This window comes from Lepidochelys olivacea, assembly GCF_965140295.1.
Source record: "Lepidochelys olivacea isolate rLepOli2 genome assembly, chromosome: 1".
NCBI classification, from domain to species: Eukaryota; Metazoa; Chordata; order Testudines; family Cheloniidae; genus Lepidochelys; species Lepidochelys olivacea.
The window spans coordinates 258,952,122-258,975,084 of record NC_140411.1 but is presented as its reverse complement, the minus strand read 5'-3'; the positions used below and the strand labels follow the sequence as shown (position 1 = coordinate 258,975,084).

Below are 22,963 nucleotides of genomic sequence, written 5' to 3'. Positions count from 1 at the left end.
GCTTTGCACAGAACCCCACAGAAGTCAGCGGGGGCTCACAGGTCTGCCCATGCACAGCTAGTTGCAGAATCGGGGCCTAAATGAGAAGGCTAGGTTATGGGGGTGCAGCAGAAAAGAGCACCTGAGACAGAACAGGGCATTCTGGGTAAGGGCAGTTTTCCCTTCCACAGGCTGAGCTGTAACTGTCTGGTGCTTTCCGCTACCTAGTCAGTTGCGGTTTGTCAGAGGAAGCCATGTCCTATTTTGAACCCACTTCCTCTATGTGCGTTAGCATCTGAAATATCATACTTCCCCTTCTAGACATGCTTCTCCAAGCCCTGAGTGCTCTACCTCCTACCCTCTAATGACTCTTAGTGGATACCATACTTCTTGGCATATACGTGCTATGAGGTGGCCTGAGCCCTGGCACATGGGCACTATGATTATAGCCAGCCTTGGTGTTTCTGAGTGCGCTTGCAAAACAATTTTCCTTACCCCAAACATAACTGACACCTGTCTATTCTGGCCACGCCAAGAATGAAGGGGAAGTGGGAGTGAGAAGATTCTCTGGAGCACCCCAAATTACCTGAACCTCTCTCTCTCTCTCTGTGAAAGCTATAAAAGTTGCAGATGATACCAAGCTGGGAGGGGTTGCAAGCACTTTGGAGGGCAGGATTCAAATTCGAAAGGTCCTGGACAAATTGAAGAATTGGTCTGAATTCAACAAGATGAAATTCAGTAATTCACTTAGGAAGGGAAAATCAAATGCACTATTACAAAATGGGTAATAGCTTGCTAGGTGGTAGTACTGCAGAAAAGGATCCGGGGGTTACAGTGGATCACAACTGACTATAAGTTAACAATATGATGCAGTTGCAAAAAAGGCTAATATCATTCTGGGGTGTATTAACAGAGGTGCTGTATGTAAGACTTAGGAGGTAATTGTCCTTCTCTACTTGGCACTGGTGAAGCCTCTGGGTGTCACACTATAGGAAAGATGTGGATGAACTGGAGAGAGTCCAGAGGAGAGCAGCAAAAAAGTTAAAAGGCTTTGAAAACCTGACCTATGAGGAAAGGTTAAAAAAAACTTTAGAGAAAACTCGGGGGGGACCTGATAGTCTTCAAATATATTAAGGGCTGTTATAAAGCGGATGGTGATCAATTGTTCTCCATGTCCACTGAAGGTAGGACAAGACATAATAGGTTTAATCTGCAGCAAGGGAGATTTAGGTTAGATATTAGGAAAAACTTGCTAACTGTAAGGGTAGTTAGACTCTGGAACAGGCTTCCAAGGGTGATTGTGGAATCCCCATCACTGGAAGTTGTTAAGAACAGGCTGGACAAACACCTGTCAGGGACGCTTTAGGTCTACTTGGTCCTGCCTCCGCGCAAGGGGCTGGACTCGATGACCTCTCGAGGTCCCTTTCAACCCTACATTTCTGTGACTCTGTGATTCTATAAAATATGTGCCTGACCCCCCTGGGTCCTGCTGTAGAAGGGGAGCGCCACTGTTTGTGCTGAGGTCTGGTACAGTTGCCAACACAGAGGAAAGCTCTTCAAGTAGAGTTGGCTGGAAAAAAAGGGGGGCAGGGTGAAGGGGAGGAATTTTCAAAAAATGTTTTCAAAAAGAGCTGTTTGTTGACTTTTTTGTACTGAAAACCTTTAGTTTTTCCTCTTTTTCCCTCCCTTTGTCCCCCTCCCCCCTTTTACCATGCTATTGAAAAAGGTGACGGTGGAGGGGAGAAGGGAGCGAAAGGAAAAACTGTAACACAAAAGCTTTCAGTTTTCATTAGAAACAAAACAGAAATGTTGCAAAATCAAACATGCTTTGCTTTTGAATTTTTCTACCCCCAGGAAAGTTTTGCACAATAAATACCAGCCTGTCCGATTTGCAAGGGGCAGGTGTCCCACTGCACCAGACCCCATCCTATGAAGGCTTTTGGGTGCACTCTGGGGAATTTGAGCCCCCAGCTAGCACTCCGCAGTATTCATTCATCCCCGTAACACCCACGCCGATGAGGGAGGCAAGTATCGTTAGCCTGGTGGGGAAACGAAGGCAGAAAGGGCAGGGACATGGCTATCGGCATAGAGAGGGTTGGTATCAGAACTAGGACTAACCTGCAGGGGTAACTTGCTCTCAGTCTTGCAGTTACTCCACTAAACCAAGCTGCTGCTCATGCTAACTGAGCTTCCCTGTCTTGTGGTCTGGGGACATGCTGGCTGCTAAGCCGCAGAGCCTCCTCCTTACAGCAACTGTCTGTGTTATCAGTGCCACACTGGGTGGTGCTGGCGTTGAGCTGAGAATCTGCTTAGGATCCTCTCAAATGGACCAGCCTGGTTCCATGGGGCCCCAAAGATCAGATCTGGGTGGCTTTGCAGGAGTCGGGATAACCTGTGATCCTTATTATTACTAACTGCAGAGCCTAGAGACCCCAGCCAAGATCAGGCCTCATTGCCCTAGGTGCTGCACACACACATTTCCTGTCCCAAAGGAAATTTATAGCCTAAATAGACAATCCAGACAAAGGATGGGAGGGGAAACTGAGGCACAGAGCAGGGAAGTGATTTGCCCAAACTCATCCAGGAGGTCAGTGGCAGAGTTGGGAATAGAGCCCAGGTATCCTGAGTCCCAGCCCAGTGCCCCTGTTCACTGGACTTTGCTGCCTTTCTTGAGGGCTAATATGTGACAAGCTTTCACCCCTGGTGATGGGTTTGTGTTTTCAGGGCTGGCTCTGCCAGGAGAAGAGCTAAATTTAATCTTGTGAGGGTGGACGCTGATGGTGGCCCTGACATTTCCAGTTCCCCTGGATCCCGGCCTGTTCCCTCACTCCTGCCTGTCAGGTTATTCACCTGCTGCATGGTGTCTAAACTCTGGAGTGTGAGCTCTCTGGGGTGGGACTGTCCTTGTGTCTGTCTGTAAAGTGCCCAGCACGATGGGGCCTGGGTGGGAGTCCTGACGCACTACTGCAATGCTGCTAATGAACACACTGGCAGCATGGGCTGTGCAGGCCCAAAGCCTGGTCCTTATTCTCCAGCCGTGGGCATCTATGCTCCCGGGGGAGCTTGCCAGATGAGGCTGTTTGGCAGCAAGGGCTCCAGACTTTCCTTTGCACTTGGGTTCCAGTTGGAGTTTTCCTTCCCCCCTTTGCTGCTCCTCCTCAGAACTGAAGGATAGACTCGCATCCAAGCCCCCCCGCCTTCCCGAGCCCACTCCACTGTAGGAAGAGTGGCAAAGGCCACTGCAAGCTCCACGCATTAGACAGGGGCTCTGAGAGCGGGGGGCTGGGAATCCCACCCCCAGCCAGCCTCCCCGTTGTAGGCTGCCCTGTGTGGTTGAACTCCAGCTCTGTTGCGCCTGACTGTCTGCCAGACCAAGCCCCTTGGGCAGTCTGTAGGTGCTGGGATACCGTGGCGACCGGCAGGATGTCCGAACCTAGACAGACCCAGCAGTCAGCCAGAGGACCCAAAGGGAACCTTCTCCCTCCCTCGGCTGAGCTGGTAAAAGCGGCACCAAGTTGGCCCTGTCTGGAAGTGGCTGGGTGTCCCCTGCAGGGGCAGGGGTGGAGGGAGATGTGGTTTGAGGCTCCAGCAAACCCCTTCCAGACACCTTCAATGTGGATAACGGAGGCTGGCGTCTCCTGGAGAGACGGACCTTTGGGCTGGAGCAAATGCCCTCTACCAGGTTTCTAACGGGGGCCCTCCCGGCTCTCTCCTGTCCCAGCCCTCCTGGGCAGCCCCGCTGAGGGAGACAGGGCAGGCCATCTCTCCAGTGACTCCACCAGGCGTGGCGGGGTGGGGAGGGAGCTGTCAGCTGGCACAACACTGGCTCTTCTGCTGCAGTCACCTTTCGGGCACAAGTGGAGGGCAAGGGCTGGGGAGCAGGACAGGGTCCCTGCTATCTAGAGACCTGAATGAATGGGCGTGAGGGGGGTGGGTTGCGTAGTGCGGGAAGAACTCTGACACCACTGGAGTGGCTTCTCCAGGTCCTGCTGGAAAGGCACAGCAGAGTTGGGGTGGGGATGGAGGGTGACCTCCCCACTTACCCTTTCCCCACAGATGTGCGGCCCCCATCTACCACTGCCTCGTCAAACAGTGCACCCTCATCTGTGCTGAACGTGTTCCTGGAGGCAGCTTTCCTAATGCCCTTGGGGGGATCCCCCTCCCCTGCCCCGGCGTCTCGCCCCTCCGGCACTCTCAGCACCTGCGCCCTCTTGCTTCAGAGCCTGTCACTCCGGTGGATCGGCCGGTGCCAGCTGCCCTTCAGCACAACCTCTTCACATCCCTTCCCCCAGGCTTGCCCATTCCAGTGTTCATAACCTGGCTTCCCCCCTTTGGCGTTCTGGCCCCTTCGCCCTCCTGCGCCTTGCCCAATAGCCGGGATGTGGCACCCGGGCTGATAGCTAGGGTGTGGGGTGTGGGTTCCCTTGGCCCAGTGCCAGAGCCATTTTCTCAGGTGCCCATCTGAATGCCCTTGTACTCTCCCCCTCCTCCCGCCAGCACCCAGCCCAGGCGCTGTGTTTAACCAGCCTGCGGACAGCTGGTGGGGAGATTGTTTAAGGCTTGTGTCTCTTTCTTTCAGCCCCTTTAGTTCCTTGAAAGCACATTTTCCGCATGAGGGGAGCTTTTCTCAGCTTGCCGTGATCCCCCTCTGCCTCTGGGGTGGGGGGATGTGTCATAGAATGGCGGCTGGTGGGGCAGGGAGGTGGATGGACCCAAGTGGGGGGGGGGGTCTGGGAAGCAGCAAGGGGCTATAACTGCAATACACACAAACAGATGTTCCCCTCTTAACCCATGTCTCCTTTGACCACAAAGCTGCTGCTTTCGTCTGCTGCTTGACATCGTTCAAATCCCAAAGCTGGGCCTCCCCACCCCCGGCTTGCTGCCCGAGTTCTCCGTTCACCAGGTGGCAGGGCCATGTGGGGTGGAGGGGTGGGAGTTTGCTCAAGAACAGGTCCCCAGACTCTACAGGTAACAAGGGTGCATATTGTAATGAAGCCCTCAGAACAGGCTTCTCTGCTGCACTGGCCAGCTACTTGGAGTCTCCCTGAAGAAAACAAGACTCCACAGGCCAGATCTTTGGCTGGTGTCAATCAGCATAGCCCTATTGACTTCACTGGAACTACTGGGAGTCTGACCCCAGGACTCCTGGGTTCCCTGGCTGTCAGGGAACCTTCCCAGTGTGAACACAGGAGGGGGTCTCAGCTCTGTGGGGGAGCTAACCTCCAGGGTTCCCAGCTCCTCTTGCAGAGGACAGCCTGGGATTTGAGCCCCTTTCCTTCACTCCCCTGAACCAAGGGGAAATCTCTCTCTGGCCTGCAGCTAGTGTCGACTGGAGAAGGAGGAGGCTGTAGGATCTGTGCCTGCCTTTTGCGAGCAGGGCACAGGGCTCTAAGAGGATTATTTATCCACCCACCACCCCTGAAAGAGAAGCAGGAGAGGTGGGTGAGCAATGAACTGGGGCAGTGGCTCCCACCTCCCTTGGCCTAGCGAGAGGTAGCTGCAGGATGTCAAAGGCACAGGCCGGAATGGGGAGGCAGGAGGCCTAGTGACAGCTTGGGAGGCCAGAAATCTAGCCAGCGCCGGGCTTTGGAGTAACTTCGCCCTCTCCTCTCTCTCCTGTTTTCTCAGACCTATGTCTTTACTGACGAAGAAGACGAAACCCTGCAGAAGAGAATGGGTAATCCAGTCTTTCCTATCATGCAACTCCCCAGCTCCAGTGAGCTTTGGATCAGGCCCTGAGTGAGGCTGGTTCTCCTCCTCCTACACACAATAGGGTGCCCTTCTGGATCTGTGTGATAGGATGAACCCCGCAGAGCCCCCAGCAGGAGTGACACTGATTCACTCTGGGGATAAGGCTCAGCTAAGCTTAGTTCTCTTCTGAAAAGTCGGAGGGATGGGCTTGCCTTTTGAAAGGAGGGAGACAGGAGACTGGCACAGCACGTGCCGGGAGAAGCTGCAGAGATTCCAGCTGTCCTGAAGAACAGCTGGGAGGTAACACGGGGGTCGGGCACCCCTGTCTTCTGTCCCAGAGACTGGTGGATAGGAGGATCCTGTTGTTAAAGCCCTTGGTCTGGGACTTGGAAGAGCTCAGTTCAATTCCTGCTTCTGCAACAGGCTTCCTGTGTCAAGCCACTTCCGCTTTGGCTGCTCCAGTTCCCCATCTGCAGGATGGGGAGGACGGTACTTCCTTGCATCACAGTGCTGTTGTCGGAGAGTTTACAGCCAGAAGGGAATGCCACACGTCTTGCCTGACTTCCTGAGAAGGTCATTAATGCTTGTGAGGCGCCCACATGCCACGGTGGTACAAGCTCCGCGACAGATCATTTGCGTGGCGCAGACTAAGTGCCACCATCAGTGAGGAGTGAACTCATTCCTGCTGGTGTCTTGCTTGTGTGGGGAGAAGTCCGGGATTGAAAACCCACAGAGACAAGTTTTCCCCTTTCAGCCCAGCAGAAGGGATGGGGTCTCCTCCAGGGCAAGGCTGGTGTTCCATTAGGTGAGCAGCATGTACGCTGTGAAGCAAAGAGCTGCATGAATAGGAAGAAGATAGAATCCAGAGAGCAGGGTGAGGTGGGAACAGGCAGGAGAGATGTGGGGACCCCATTGGCAAGCAGGGTGTGAATGTGAGAAGACCAGGACTGAATTAACACAGTGATTGATTCCTGCTCTCGTTGGCCGGAGGGGTTTCCTGGCCAGGCCAGGCCAGGCCAGGCGGGTGGAGTGGGGTGAGAATGCAGTGATCAGGAGCTTTGTCTCTTTTCCCTGCAGGTGACCATGTGGTATTCACAAACTGCTCCGCAGAGCATAGCCACCCAGCCCTCTCCTGCAAGATGGCAGCCGAGTTTGATGCATTCTTGGCCAGCGGCCTCAGGTGAGTACACAGGGGTGGCCTTCACACCTGCTCACAGGGGCATGGGAGGGAACTTCCCACTGCAGGCTGGTAGGGATGGGAAGCTGTCACTGCTAACCGATGGCTGCTTGTGTGACTAAAAGGGGGCTGTGAATGGAGTTCCAGTGGGAAAGGATGAAGAAGGGTCTAGTTTGCAGAGGTGCTGATTGAAGGCCATCAGCGTGTAGCTGCACATGACCTTTATCAATAAGGCCCGTGACGTGAAGCTGAGTCAGCAGCAGCCTCCTGACCTAACCTCCTCTTGTCTGTCTCACTGTCTGTTGCCAGCTGGTTTTGCCACTTGGACGATGATAACTACCTAAACCCACAGGCCCTCTTGAAGCTCTTGTCTTCCTTCTCTCCAGCCCGGGACATTTATATTGGGAAGCCCAGCTTGAATCGGCCCATCCAAGCCTCCGAAACAATGCCCAACAATCAGACGGTAAATCCTGCCCCGCAGCAACGGGGCCAAGCAGCTGACTGGCTCATTGGGGATTCTGAAGGGAGCTGATGGTTCTTGAACACATGTCTTGTCAAACCCCTAAAAGAGGAGGGCTCCAGGCCTGGCCTCCGCTGGACCCAATCTGGTCCCATGCAACCTGTGACCAAAGTCCCAGGGAGGCTATGTTGAGATTTCTCAATTAGGGCAAACTATAAAGAATAGAGCAGACAATTCCCCAAACTGGTGGTTATTCTAATACTTAGCTCACTACAAAACAGCTTCTATAATACCTTATTGGTTACCCAGAAGCCAAGAACACATTTCCCTTAAAGCAACCCAGCCTTTGGCTCCCACTCAGACAGCTAAGTCAAATATGATGAGGATTATTGAAAATCTTGTTCATCATATGAAAAAGTTCTACCAATCCCAAAGGATCGGACACATTGCCCACCAAGTTAATGAATATTTTAGATTTTACCTAAATACATGCTTTCAGCCAATTCTTATTAACTAAACTAAAATGTATTAAAAAAAGAAAAGAGAGAGTATTGGTTAAAAGATCATTATACATACAGACATGAATAGTGTCCTTAGGTCAGGTTCATAGTAGAGACGGTGAGCTCTAGAATTGCAAAGAGTTCTTTCAGAATTAGTCCATAGGTTCAATCCAATGTTCAGTATCGGGGTGACCCAGAATGGAACTGGAGATCTCAATCTTGTGGCTCAAATTTCCTCTGATGCAGCATAAGCAGATCTGAGATAAAAAGGATCAGATCCCAAGAGCCCTTTATACAGTTTCTGGGCAGCCTTTTGACTGCATGCAGTTCTTGGTTGAACAATAGTGTCTTTGAAGTAACCTCCTATTTCCTAAACATCTCTGGTAATTAGCTATATGGATTAACATAAGGCAATTGCCTATCTCCCACCATTTTCAGGTGATTTGATATATTCTCCAAAGAGAAATCAAGACAGTGATATCACTCCAGTCACAGCTCATTTAACTGTTAATATCTCCTTTTGATCTCTGAGGTGATAGGCAGGAACTGTTTGGTTACATTGTTCACCTCTAGCAATATCTGTGTAAACACACAAAACCAGAAACATTATCTACTAATATGTCTCTACAGGTTAAATCTGGGTCAATTAACTTGCAAGTTGCTTAACCCTTTCTGGTCCTGTGTCACACAACCACGACAGCATGTGCAGGCTCAATCTGAGCAATGCACAGCCCAGAGAGAGGCAGTCACACACATGCTGCTCCTCAGTGGGAACCCCATCTACTAAGAGATTCATCCCATACCGCACTACGAATAGGACGCCTTTGCTTCAGAGGGACCACCCCTTCTCTGAGTGAGGGGAGAATTCCACCTCTATGTTCAGCTAATCTGGCCTCATCTCTGGACTCCTTATCTCTCATATGAGGGCCCCCCTTTGCTACTGGGCTGAGGGAAGAATTCTGGTTCTATGGTAGCAGCACAGTTGTCCTGCATTTTTGACCAGCTGATGCCGTGAAGCCAGGCTCTGCTCTGTGCCACCCCATGTTGTGGTGCAGAAGGTGGGCTGTAGCTGGGTCTGTGTGTGTATCTAATGGCCAGCGCTTTGGTGTTGAGACCTGCAGGTACAGGAGCTGCGGTACCCATTGGTCAGCCCCATGCCTTTCTCTGCTCTTCCCTCCCCAGAGGTCCGTGCGCTTCTGGTTCGCTACTGGAGGGGCGGGATTCTGCATCAGCCACAGGCTGGCCGTCAAGATGGCACCTTGGGCCAGGTGAGCCGTGAAGCCAGTAGATCTGCGAGCATCAGAAACCCAGAAGAATGTCACGGAAGATCATGCACGAGTTGGGGGTGTGGGAATGTATGTGAGCACACAGAGAGTACGCGAGAGAGGGCACAGTATGGGTGTGCCTACCCAACTGTGAGTGGGCAAGAGCAGGTAGGTAAGGGAATGTATTTGTGTTGTGGTAGCTCCTAGAGGCCTAACCCGTGCTGGGCACTGCATGCACTTCGAGCTGAGTTGGCATGTAAGTGGGTATCTCTTTATAAGTTCTTGCAGTGCAAACAGACAGAATTGGGCAGCGACCTGCCTCTTCATGGCCAGGGTGACGTGAATCTCTGAGGTCAGTGGAGTTACCCCAGTGATGATTCTGGCTCCTGATCTCTCATCCCGCTCCAAGACGGGGATCCCATTCAATGTCTGTATTTCCCCACTGATCAATGCAGCCCATTCTCTTCCAGCGGCAGTAACTTCCTGAGCACCTCGGAGCTCATCCGCCTCCCGGACGACTGCACCGTGGGCTACATTGTTGAGTGCAAACTGGGCGGGCGTCTGCTCCCCAACACGCTCTTCCACTCTCACCTGGAGAACCTGCAGCTGATCCCCAGGCCCCAGCTCCTGCAGCAGGTGAGGGGAGAAGGAGAGGTTGGAGAAGAGATTTGGAGGGGGCAGTGGGAAAGGAGCGGAGCAGGCGGGCGAGTCACTCCGGCGGTAATTGTGACCCTGATTGAATCAACCGCACATTATTTCGATGAGGTTTTCCTGACAAATGCATCCCTAGACGCTTCTCTGCAATGATGGGCAAAGGATGAAAAGGCAATTAACTAGGCAGTAAAACTGCTGCCAGTCAAAGAGCAGGGGGAGGGCCCTCCCCTCTGGAGCTGCAGCACTGGCAGAGGAAGTGACTGTTGCCCACGCATGGGGCCCATGTGATATAGCCCTGCATGTCATGGAGGAAGGGGGAGAGGCTTAGGAGAGATGGGGGCTGGAGATGTGTTGGAAATGGAGGTGAGGTGGGGGTGAAAGCCTGCAGCCTGGCCCTGTAAATCAGCCTGGGCAGAGGGGAGAAGCAGTGGGGATCTGGGTGTGGGATGCAAAGCTTGTAGAGTGGTTCCCGGCTGGGGGATGATGGGAACGTCTATATCGCAGACACATAAAAGCTGAGAGCCTCCAAAGCTGCCCTCTTGTTCCCTAACTTCCCCCTTTCCTTTCTCATGGTCTTTCCCTGCAGGTCACCCTCAGCTATGGTGTCTTCGAGAAGAAACTCAACACTGTTGAGCTGGCCGGCCCCTTCTCCCAGCACGATGACCCCTCCAGGTGGGTGCCTGAGTCTCTGGCTCATTTGGCTTGCTCCCAGAGTCTCCTATGAAAACAGGATTGGAACAGGGCGGGGGCAGGCTGCTGCTCAGGAGTGAGGTGCGTGCGTTGGCAGAGCTGTGTAGCTGGAGCTGGAATCCTGCCTTCCCTGTTGTTGTTGTCTGTGGCATTTGCTTTGGCCCTGGCGGGAGCTGGGCCCATCTTGCCGCTGGTTGGATCTGGATCCAGGGCTCACCTCTAACCGCCCTCACGTCCTTGTGAAGTTTTGGAGTCTGGAGGCGTACGTGTAGATCACTAGCTGCAGTGCAGAGCGAGAGCATCTGGTGTGGGATGGGGCACCAGGGAGACACGCTCCTCCCATGCCTCTTCATTCGGCTGTGACAGCGCACGCCTAACCTTCGTCCTCTCTCCCGCAGGTTCCAATCCCTTCACTGCCTTCTCTACCCGGACACTGCCTGGTGCCCACGGCCCGTCTGAGCTCCCACACCCAAAGGGTCCCACTCAGGCCAGCGACCCGCAGTTCGTGTTGTGTGTGTGTGTGTGTGGGGGGGCACTCAGGGAGCCCTGCGCGCTCCCTCTCCTTTGCAGTGACCACCCTGCTGCAGCTAGCGATAGCTTTGTGGGTCAGGGCTCACTGAGCACGGCACAGGGTGAGCGGGTAGGATCCCCAGCAAGGCGCCCAGGTGAAAAGGTGGAAGGACACCGTTGGTGGAACACTCAAATGCAACCCAGTTTCCCACGGGCTCTGGGACCCTTGTGGGGGGTGAGGATGGGTGGGAGGGGGAAGTCGACGTGCCTCTGGTAATGTAGGCAGTGTAGCTGTAGCCCTGTCGGTCCCAGGATATTGGAGAGACAAGGTGGGTGAGATAACCGGATGCCTCCATGAACATAGCGCCACAGATACTGGCTGTGCAGAAATAGATGGAGACCTGGTGCCCCCTGCTGCCTGGATGGAGCATATCTCTGTATGCATCCTGAGCCACACGGACTGCGTGGGGCCGCGTGTGAACGGAGTGTCCAGCCGGCCTTCACTTCAGTCTCTGCTGGGCAGATTCTCTCCTCCCTTTATGCCCCCAAATCCTTTCTCCCTGACAAGTTTTCTACGCTGGACAAGAGCCTTTTCTGTCCTCTCATTTGTTGAGCCTCTGCTGGCCAGGACTCCGCCTCCCCAGCCCCCTTGCTAAGCCTCTGCTTAGATAGTTTGGCTACATTCTCAAGTCAGAAACTCAAGTCTTTGATAATCCGTTTCAATAAAATGACATTGTGGTCACGTCTTCGTGCTAGATCAGCCCATGAGAAGCGCTGTACCGGGACTGCCCTGGGAAGGGGATGGGGGCCAGGAGCCAGAGCTCTGGGTCCTTCCAGGAGTCTCCCATGAGATGGGCGGGTAGAGGAGTGTGTGGATTTGTGCATTATTCAAGTGGGGATATCTCTCTGTCTCTCCCTGAGCACTCTCCCTTTTCTCTGCTCCACTGGGGATTGGGATAATCCCTCTTTCTAATGACCAGCCTGTTCTTTGACATTAGACTCCAGCCTCTACCTGGCAGGAGGGGATGTGAGAGGATAGTCTTAAAGAAGGATTTGGAGTGGGAGAAAGGGAGAATGAGGTAGAAGATGGGAGGAGGAGATAGTGAAGGAGTGCACAGGAGCAGATTGGAGATTGTGGATTTAAGAGCCATGCCAAAAAACCCTAATTCACTATGGAGTGAAAACGGAAGGGCAAATAGCTTATTACCCCTGCTCTTCAGTCCCTCAGACACTAGGGGGCACCTTCATCTGCTCCTCATTCCTTGCTCAGTGCAGCAGAGAGGGGAAGAAGGAGTGAGAGGGAGAGGTGGGACATGCAGCGTTGCGGACTGTTCAAAGTGTTTCCAGATCCTGGGGGGAGTGTCTCTTGCCCTGGACTGGGCTTGTTGTGTTACCCAAAGGTCCCTCGTAGTTGATGGAAAATGAATAGCAGTTACGTTTTGTCCTTGCTCACACAGAGAGAGTAGACTGGGGGAAAGCTAAAAAGCAAAGAAACCACTTTCAATGGCAATGGATGCTCTGAATAAAAGAAATGTAAAGTAATTGCCTCTTCAAGGGAAGGTGTTTTTCAAAAGCCAGTGGTGTACAAGGGGGATCTCTGGCGTCCTGTGAGAATGCAGATGAAAATGTGGGTGTGGTCTCTACAGAGTCATCCAGATTGGAAGAGAAATCTTTAACACGGGATAATACAACTGCATCTATTGCAGTCAGTGTGGTAGAGGTCTATGGAGAGCACCACTGTGTCTTTACCATTTTGCAAACTGGTCAGCCCAATCCCCTGCAAAGGAACTACAATTGTCCCGGCTTGCACTGCAGACACTTGTGTAGGATATTGAAGGGTTAAAAATCACATGTTTCAAAGGTGTTTCCACCTGGGCAGAGACGGTTCAAGAATTGAAAGCGTGCTTTGATTTTTGTAGAAGAACACCGTGGCCTCTTGTCACTTTCCAATACAAACATTTCTTCCAGTCAGTGATCAACTTCTGAAGAAGCAGATGACTCTCAAGTCCTGTTTTCTGTCACAAGAAATGCACCCTTTCATCTGGAAACTCCTCTCTGATGACCAGGAACAAGGACTTGCTGATAACAATTACCTCTCCCTGGGTGTATAATGGTTTCCTCGCACAGTGACGGGGAGCCCAGTAACCGTATGAATCAAAGCCAATGAAAGTGAAGTCACCCACACTGCAGGAGTAAGTGTGTGACAATCCAATGAGATTAAGGATGAGTTTGAAGTCCCCGGGGTAAGAGAAGTGATTTGGGGTTTCAAGTTAACCAGAACAGGGAAAAGCTTCTGGCTGGCCTAATTCAGCCTAGCGCCTAAGAGAGGAGTCGACAGTGCCTGGATTCTCTCCCGCCCACGTCTGAGATCTCAGTGCTTCGATTGAAAAAGCCAATCATATCTGAAGAAGTGACAGCAGGTGCAGAGGCAGTCACAGCACAACACAGTGGGTGATGAGGGGGCGGGGGCGACTAAACAACACACTCTGAGCCTTGTGGGAAGACAAGCTGCAGAAATAGGAGGAAAATGCTGGCTCAGGGCCTCATCTGGTGTAAACTGGCAGAGCTCCATTTACCCCAGCTGAGAATCGGGCCCTGAAAGGGTCGAGTCCTTCAGCAGGTGTGTGAGTCCAAACCTTCTTAAACTGGTGGAACATTTCCTTGCCGTACCAGCAAGCACCGCTCCTGTGGAGAACATCTGCTCTCATGAAGAGCCTGTAAACTAATGAGAAGAGCAGGATGTGGAGGAAAGTAGGGTTGTGTTAAAGTGAACTACAAAAGGGCCTGTGGTAACTGTTCCGGTACTATACTAGAAAGAAAAGGGCTCCTCAAAGCAGACACAGGGATCCAAGAGCATTTCTTTAAGCACATAAAAGCCAGCTTAAGGGGACACTGGCAACTTGAAATCTGATCGGTGTTAAAACCTTGTCTTAAAATCAGGTTTGAGAACTATCCCTATCCCTGTGACGGGGTTTTACAATCCCGTTTTATTGGGAACACTCTAATGTGAAAGTTTTTGTGGAATTTTTTTCACTGTTCTCCATGGCAACATTTTGAGGCTTGAGCTGTTTTGACCAGCTCTATTAGATGTTTGTCTCTCATGGGCTGCTGTGAGACACTCCCCCAAAGAGGTGAACCTGACTGAGGCCCCAGGCCTGCAACTGATGGAGCAGAACCCCATGGACTGGAGTGGGGGCTCCCTGTGTCACGGTTCACATGATCAGGGCCTAACTGACTATCCACAAAGGGTTTAAATCCTGGTTCTACTGGTATCGATGGGAGTTTTGCCTCTGACTTCACAGGCGCCAAGATTTCACTCCAAGAGGGGAAATGGTGACACTAACTATGCACTGAAACAAGATGGGAAAACTAGTGACAACTATTTGTGCCCCCTCTGTTCGTTCAGGTACTATCATCTGGGGTGTCACTTGTGACAACAGCAGGTAAAATAAACTCAGAGGGGTCTGTGGTGGCTAAACTGATGTGGCCCCTTAACTGCTGTCCCTTGACAACTTGAATTTTCTGCCTGGTGCAATTTGATCTAGCTTGAATTCCAAGAAAGCTAAAAACTCATTCATTCCACTGTTTACAATGTGTGCGATTAATTATGGACCCCAAGATGGGGTGATTTGCCTATCTCTGATGTTTAAATTGCTTCCCAAGATTGAGTGAGCCCAAGTTAGTTATTCAGACATCTCGTCTGAATGCACCTCATTACAGCACCCATTGCTTTCTGTTCCCGGAGCCAGAACTTGTTATCAGTGAGCTTTGAGAAAAATTAAATGGGACGCTCTGTGCTTGGATTCTCCTAATCTGGCCTGTCTCCTGCTGGAAATGTTGCAACCCTGCTGCAAATGGGACTGATCAGGGGCCTGTGGGGTGGGGAGAGACTGCTGTGACCTCCTTGTAATCACAACCAGAGCTGGCAGGGACAAGAGGATCTTCTGCTGAAGGCCCCTGGGGCAGTGTCCTTTGGGGGTATGCAAAGGAGTAAGGGTGAGATTGAGAAAGGGTCTGGGAGTGAAACCCAGCGTGGGGAAATTGGATAGGGCTGGGAAGGGCAGCAGGAGCCAACCTTCTCCCTCCCCTGCCCAAAGTCAGCTTCATTTGTGGGGCAGGCCAGTAAGATGGGGTGATAAAGAAACAGGGGCAAGGGGCTGCTGGCATAGGAGGGAAAGGGAGGGGAAGAGGAGACAGCCAGAATGGGGGACCGAGATAAGGCCAGATCCTCTGCTTGGGAAAATCAGTGTCGCCTCATTGACTTTAGTAGCTGCTGATTGATGCCAGCTGAGGATGTGTCCCATTGGGAAGGGGTGAGGACACGTGACTGAGTGTGGGGAGGAGAGGCAGCCTGTGAAGGAAAAGGGAGAGAGAAAAGGGAGAGAGGCTGGTCCCCGCTGTTGACAGTCAGGCCAATCCTGCAGTTAAGAACAGTCTCCATCGCTCACTCGGGTCGGGCGGTGCTTCAGTGACGAGGTGCTTCTCTTGCTCTGGGGAGCCGTTCCCTGTGCCACCGCTGTCATTATTTATACTCATCCTCTGCAACGGCTGTGCGGCTCGCGGCTGGGGCGGGACAGCTGTGATCTGCAAAGCACGCACGCCTCTCGCTTTGTTAGCACCCGCTGGTGCAGGCTGGAGAGTCGCAACAGCCTTGCTCCAGGGCAGATCACCACAGCTCCGATGCCAGTCCAGCCCTGCTGCAGCTAGAAGGGTAACGCTGAAACCCGGGAGCTGCCTCTCCTTCCCCTGGCCACTGGTGGGAGGGAGCGGGGGAGACTTTTGCTGTTGGAGATCTGCTTCTCCCGTGGGAGACAGCTTGCTGGTCATTAGAGCTAGTGTCAAGCATTGAAAGGCTCCCTGGCCCATAGTTCCCAATCCTCTTAGGCCCAGATATACAAAGGGATATATATATATTTAGGCACCTAACTCCAATTGATTTTAATGGTGGGTAGGTGCCTAAATCCCTTTCCTCATGTTTATTCCCGCCCCCCCACACACACACTGTTCCTCACACATTCATGTCAACTGCTGGAAATGGCCCACCTTGATTATCACTACAAATGGTTTTTTTTCTCTCCTGCTGGTAATAGCTCACCTTACCTGATCACTCTCCTTACAGTGTGTACAGTAACACCCATTGTTTCATGTTCTCTGTGTATATAAAATCCCCCTACTGTATTTTCCACTGCATGCATCCGATGAAGTGAGCTGTAGCTCACGAAAGCTTATGCTCAGATACATTTGTTAGTCTCTAAGGTGCCACAAGTCCTCTGAAATCCCTTTGAGGATCCAGGCCAGTGTAATTAGCTGAGTTGGAATTTGATGGGGAGAACGAGGCGAACGCTCTTACAAAAAGTGCGCTGGGCTCTTTAATGGCCAACAGAGCGGAGAGGACCTTATGTCTCAGCCAAAAGACAGGACTTCCCCCATCCCAGTGGGTCATAATTCCATGCTGGACTGGGCTCACCAAGGAGAGCATCCTCATAGCCGCCCACACCACGTTTGCACCGTACCTGCCCGGTCCTTGGAGGTCAAGCAGTGATTGGGCTCAGAAGAGCCGATGTGCTCCCAGTGCTAGGCGCGCTGGCTGTTCCATTTGCAATTGGGTTGTACGCCAGGGTTGATGTGTGTTTACTGTCTGTACCGCAGTTGCGCCTATAGGCCTCCGTTGTGCTAGGTACGGTGTAAGCACATGGGCTAGACCTGCGCGAGGAGTGCTTTGCTGGTCTGCTACAGCAGCAACGGGGCTCCCAGGGCGGGCAAAACTGCACTTCTGGTGATGTGGCTTATTAGCGTCATCGAGTTTAAGGCTAGAAGGCATCACCCGATTATCCAGTCTGACCTCCTGCGTATCGCAGGCCCCCAGCACCCGCACACGAAACCCAACAGCCGAACTTCGACCAAAGTGCTACAGCCCGTGGGAGACTTGATATATGCTGCAGGCAGAGCAGCAGAGGAACTGAGGTGCACCAGTGTCCGAGGCCCCTGCAGTGGCAGGGAAATGGTTGAGAGACACCCAGATATGACACCTACACCCACCCGCTGTAGAGAAAGGCGAAAGACCCATAAGGGACCTGGGGCAGGAGTCCTTCTCGACCACATGTGTGGCTAGAGCCTGAGCACGTGAGCAAGAAGCAGCCAGCTGAGCACCTGAGAGAGAAAACGTTCAGGGCCCTGGCCTGGCCTCCTTATTCCAGGACCCCTCTCCCAGCAGCAAAATAAGGTAGGCCTGCAAAAATAGAGCTTTGCTGGTGAGACGGTGTCTACACTAGGGCCTTTTGCTGTCATAGCTGCATTGGTCAGGGATTACCCCTGCCCAGCATAGCTATGCCAGCAACACTATGCAGTATAGCCTTGGCCTGAGCCAGAGACTGTCCCTACCCCCAAGAGCTTACAGATAAATAGGCTTGATGGGAAGGTGTGGGGAACAACAACATAGAGAGCTGAAATGCTGTGCCAAGGTCACACAGCAGAGCCAGAAATCGAATGCCGGAGTCCTGCCCACCTGTTGGTGTGTGAAACACAGCTCAGTTTCTTGGAGCCTTCTGCTAGTGCCGACTCCTTTGGAAGGAGCCAGCACACTACCCAGTAACATTGACGTCTGGTGAGAGGGCCTTAAAGTCAGTCTCCTATCACTGGAATCCCTGCTGCAGAGGCTGGCCAGACTCATTTCACTTGTGACTGTGCTCTGCTGCAGCCACTAGGGAGCCTGCAATAGACTTATTTTACCAGGGGCTTGGTGTGGGCCAGAGGAGTGAGAGGGACGATGCCCCTGTACAGCGGGTGGGGGGAGAGTCGAGCCTCCCCCCCTCAATCCCCATGGTGCTCGGTTCAGCGTTATACAGTGTCTGTTTTTAGAAACAGTGGCAGATTCGCAAGCTGAGCCGAGTTTCCAAAGGGACCTATAAAACAAACAGCCTGCCATCTGCTCTATTGTCCTGGACTAGCAGCTGGGGCTGGGGGAGAGGGAGCCTGAGCAAGGGGAATGGAGGGAATGAGAAAAATGAAGGAGATAGTGAAAGCAAACAGGGGGTGGGGTGACGCAGAGGAAAAATGGGATAAGAGAGAGCGAGAAAGCGGATGAGAGCATAGGGAGGGTGAAGACATGAGCTAGAGAGGAGGAGAGGAAAGAAAGGATGAGAGAAAGAGTCTGAGGGGAGAGCACAGAAATAAGAGTGAGGAGCGAATAAGAGGCAGCTGAAGGAGGCTGGGAAGAGCAGAGGCAAGCGAGGCGGGAAGGCTGGAATGGGGGGCGGTAATTGAGAGAGGAGCGAAGTGAAGCGGGAACATGCAGAGTATAGTCCAGGAACAGACCCCGATGCCCCGCACTCAGACAGCCAGGGCAGCGCGTTTCTGTCTCTCCTGCAGGCCCTGGAAGGTCCCTCTCACTCTCCCACCCAAATCCGGATTGCAAAAGAAACAAATGGGACAGCGGGGCCTGCGTCGCCACCCCCACGCAAGGCTCCCACCCTGCCTTGGCTTTTAGTGAGTGCCACAGGGCAGAGATGGAACGCCAGGCTTGGCAGCAGAGTAAATAACAGCGACATAGGTCTCTCCAGCTTGGGAGGGAGGAGTCCTGGTTTTAATCAAAGGTAACTAACAGCTGGTATGCTCTGACCCATAATCCAATGGGAAAAGACCCTTCCAGAGCAGCCACGTGCCCGCTGGAGGGGAACAGCAGCGCCTGCTCCGCACGGCTAGAACCAGAGGGAGCAGTGATGGGAAAGACCTAGTGGGGCAGTTAGTCTGTCCTGCCTCGCCAGTACAGGGTTGTTCTGGACAGTGTGTCCTCCTGGGCTTTCCCAGGTCTAGTTTTCAATTGTCCCAAGCAATGGGATGGCCAAGCACATGGAGTGCACGCTGTAGGCCAGGGGGGCCAACCTGTGGCTCCGGAGCCCCATGCGGCTCTTCTGCAGTTAACATGCGGCTCCTTGTAGAGGCACCGACTCCGGGGCTGGAGCTACAGGCACCAACTTTCCCATGTGCTGGGGGGTGCTCCCTGCTCAACCCCTGGCTCTGCCACAGGCCCTGCCCCCACTCCCCCCTTCCCTCCCCATCCCCTGAGCCTGGCGCCAGTGGGTGGGAGATGCTGGGGCAGGGGAGCTGAGGGGGGGCTGCTGACGTATTATGGTGGCTCTTTGGCAATGTACATTGGTAAATTCTGGCTCCTTCTCAGCCTCAGGTTGGCCACCCCTGCTGCAGGCAAAAGACCCGACTGGCTGCTACCCAGCCTGCATCCCCCTGCTGGGCTCCATTCCATCCACTGTGGAGATGGGGCCAAGCCGAAGCTCTGCATCCAAACCTCTCTGAATGTTGAGCTGGTTCTGAATCAGAGTGGAGGTCAAGACTGGCCCCAGATCTGCAATGGGCTGCTCCAAACACTGAAGTCCCAAACGCCCGTAAACCCTGGAGCAGTTGGCATCTGGGTCGAAATTCAATTACAGGGAAAGACTGAGCCAATCCTCACTACGGTGTGTGCCTCAGATACCTACCCAATGGCAGAGGCACCTGTGTGGGCGCTATCAGTCATGACCTTCATCAAGTTTTTATGGGTCTCTTCCCTGCTCCCCACCCGACCCTCCCTTTCTTGTTGCAAGGCACTTTTCAGGCTTTCATAGCAACATGGTGAGCACAGAACCTGTGGCTGTGTTTGCCAGAGCATCACCAGCCCTCCCTTATCATGGCTAGAAAACATACTGTTATGGTGAGAGTTGCCAGGTGTCACAATTACACACAGTGTTCCAAGCTGTTTTTCCTCTTAGTGTGTGAGCAAGTTTTTAGTCTTGGAAGAAATGAGTGTGTGTTGCGTTGTTGTTGGGGTTACACGAGGTTCTGGGTAGAGAGAGCTGTGAGAGTGGCAGGAGAGTCAGCTCTCTGCCATGCTCTTTGACTAGAGTCCATTCTTGAGGCTGAGTTACTTCCTGGGAACCAGACATTGGTGTTCGATAGAGCCTTGAAAGAAGGGATTGTCTTGCCTCTATTCCAGGACTGGTGTATGTGTGTAAATATGCCAAGTTACACTTTGAGTACACCAAATTCCCCATGGGGAGGCTGATCTGCAAGACCCCCGATATCTGCCACTGCTCAGCAGAGGAACAATGGGGTTACTGGGATCGAAAGAAGGGGCAACAATACCATATGTGCCCAGATGCAGATGGACACTGCTCTCTTTGAGGCCCAATCCTGCAAGATTCAGAGCTACTCCTGGAGGTGCTGATGGCCCTCATCTCCTAATGACTTCAGTGTTCAACAGCTCTGGAAATTTGTCAGCACCTGGCAGGATGCAGCCCCTCATGAGAACCCCAGCTGGTACTCTAAGGAACAATCATGCACTGGCTGGTGAGGTGCGAATGTGAGAGAAAAGGTCACTTAAAAGGTATTTTCCAGATCTACTGCTGGGATTCTATGTTCCTCCCATCTGGAGAGCCCTAGCCCCACTGTGTGCCTGCACAATGCACAAACACACACCTCCCTAGTGTGACACTGATTACCAGTGCAAGAGGGGAGCTAAGGCCAAGAATCTCTAGCGTGTTAAAGCACCTAACGCCCATTGATTTCAATGTAAGTTAGGAACCTAAATATGATTGAGGATCTGGGCCATGTGTTCAGTTCATTCCATCATGAAAGCCCCTTCCCCACATGTATGTGTGAGCAAACACATACACACCTCTCCCCCAATGGGAGATCGTAGACACACTGTTCACCAAATGGGACCCCCAACTGTGCCTCTAGATAGATCCTGCTCCAGTGTTAAAAAGGGAAGGGAATTCATTCTTCATGTCCTTTCATTCCTGGGCATCTTTTCCACTAGTCCTCCTCTACCCCTTGAATCCTATGTTGTTTCTCTGCGCAGTGAAATGGAATCCTTCCAGGTATAAATCAGGATGTCAGGACCCTGGCTACAGGGGTGTGGGTTGAGGCTGGGGCCTGGTTTGGAAGGGACTCAAGAACATGGTCTGAATTCAGTCTAGAGGGTCAAGGCCAGAAGCAGCAGGCCGTACCCATGCCATGCCAAAGCATCAGGTTGGAGTCAAGGTCAATGGGCCACACCAGCCTGGAGCCAAGTGAGTCAGCCAAAGTAGGGTTAGCAGAACAAAGGCAGGGTAAGGTGTAAGTTGCTGAGTTGAGGACTAGGAACTGAGGCAGGGTGAGGCATGAGCAAGGAGCAGGGAACCAGGAACCAGGACTAGGCGTGAGGCCAGGTATCAAGAGCAAGGCTGGGGCCAGGAATCAGGAGCAAGGCAAGGTATCAGGAATGCACAGCAGGGTCTGTTTGCAGAAGAAAGCCAGGGATCCACCTAGTTGCACAGACAGCCTCCAGATGTTTATTAAATAGCATGCTTGGGCCAATCAGAGACCGTGGTAGGCTCTTCCAGTCAGGACCTCTGGGCGCAGGACATCCAGTGGTGCCTGAACCCACAGGGCTCTTAGATTGCTGTTCCCCACTACACCAGAGCTGTTGGGGGTGGTGTGGATATGACAGCCACCCAGAAATCAGCACACCTGGGTTCCAGACCCATGGATTCTCACACAGAAGCTGTTAGAAACATCACAGGACTCATTCCTGCTTTGTGGGCAATCTTTGCCTCTGTCCAAGTTGATGTGTGTGACAGGTTCAGTCACAGAGACCTCCTGGGACTGTCACCTGACGTGCTAAAGTTACCTCTGAGCCCATTTTCCCTGCCAACTTCAGACTCCAGAACACTGCCTTGTTGAGTCAGACACGCTAGCCTGCTGCAACACAGAGCCAGGTCTGGTCCACACCCCCACAGCTGCAGACTTTAACCAAAAACAGCTCAGCAGGTTACCTATCAAGCTCCCAATGGGATCCAAACACCAAATAAATCTGTTTTACTCTGTATAAAGCTTATACAGGGTAAACTCATAAATTTTGCACCCTTTATAACACTCATAGAGATATGCACAGCTGTTTGGTCCCCCAGGTATTAATCACTTACTCTGGGTTCATTAATAAACAAAAATGATTTTATTAAGCATAAAAAGTAGGATTTAAGTGGTTTCAAGTAATAACAGACAGAGCAAAGTAAGTCACCAAGCAAAATAAAGCAAAAATACACAAGGCTAAGCCAAATACATTAAGAAACTATTTACAGGTAAAATCTCACCCTCAGAGATGTTCAAATAAGCTTCTTTCACAGACTAGACTCCTACCTAGTCTGGGCCCAATCCTTTCCCCTGGTACCATCTTGTTAGTTCCAGCAGACATCTTAGGTGGAAAGCAGGGGTGTTCTCATGACTGGCAGCCCCCTTTTATAGCTTTGGCATGAGGTGGGAATCGTTTGTCTCTCTGGGTTCCCACCCCTCCTTCTAAATGGAAAAGCACCAGCTTTAAGATGGATTCCAGTATCAGGTGACATGTTCACATGTCCTGTGAGACCCCAGCCTCCATTCCTCCAGGGCTGGCCTGCAGGTTCCCAGGAAGGTTTGCAAGTAAACAGAGCCATTTACAGGTCATTGATTCTGAAGCACCCTTAATGGTTTCCATTTAATGGGTTTACATCAGTAATACAAGTTTATATCTTATTTTCCTCACTTCAGACATAGAAATAATACAGGCAAACGAATAGGATGACTACACTCAGTCGATCATAAGCTTTGTAATGATACCTTACAAGAGACCTTTTGCATGAAGCATATTCCAGTTACATTATATTCACACTCATAAGCATTTTTCATAGAATCATAGAATCATAGAATGTCAGGGTAGGAAGGGACCTCAGGAGGTCATCTAGTCCAACCCCCTGCTCAAAGCAGGACCAATCCCCAATTAAATCATCCCAGCCAGGGCTTTGTCAAGCCTGACCTTAAAAACTTCTAAGGAAGGAGGTTTCCAAAAACATTATGGAGTGCAACGTCACAGATGTGTGAGCCTCTTCTCAGTGCATTGCACCCTCTAACTGGTGCCTCTTACTCTGAGAGAAGAGCGTGCGGGTGTGAGTGGAAGGGCATAGAGGGGGAGAGTCGCCAGTTACATTTTTGGCCAGTCCAGACTGAGTAGCCAACTCCATTCAGCACC

General features: G+C 52.1%; 1 protein-coding gene across 1 annotated transcript in view; it reads left to right on the top strand.

Moving 5' to 3' along the window:
* Window positions 1-12,586, top strand: part of CARD10 (caspase recruitment domain family member 10) — a 46,426-nt gene extending 33,840 nt beyond the window's left edge. Inside the window, exons 22-28 of the mRNA XM_084622305.1 lie at window positions 5,608-5,656; window positions 6,748-6,850; window positions 7,157-7,310; window positions 8,990-9,075; window positions 9,543-9,708; window positions 10,313-10,398; window positions 10,815-12,586. Of these exons, the coding sequence (XP_084478431.1) occupies window positions 5,608-5,656; window positions 6,748-6,850; window positions 7,157-7,310; window positions 8,990-9,075; window positions 9,543-9,708; window positions 10,313-10,398; window positions 10,815-10,875 (705 nt within the window). The 3' untranslated portion in view covers window positions 10,876-12,586. The remainder of the gene's footprint in view (window positions 1-5,607; window positions 5,657-6,747; window positions 6,851-7,156; window positions 7,311-8,989; window positions 9,076-9,542; window positions 9,709-10,312; window positions 10,399-10,814) is intronic.
* Window positions 12,587-22,963: the final 10,377 nt, after the last annotated feature.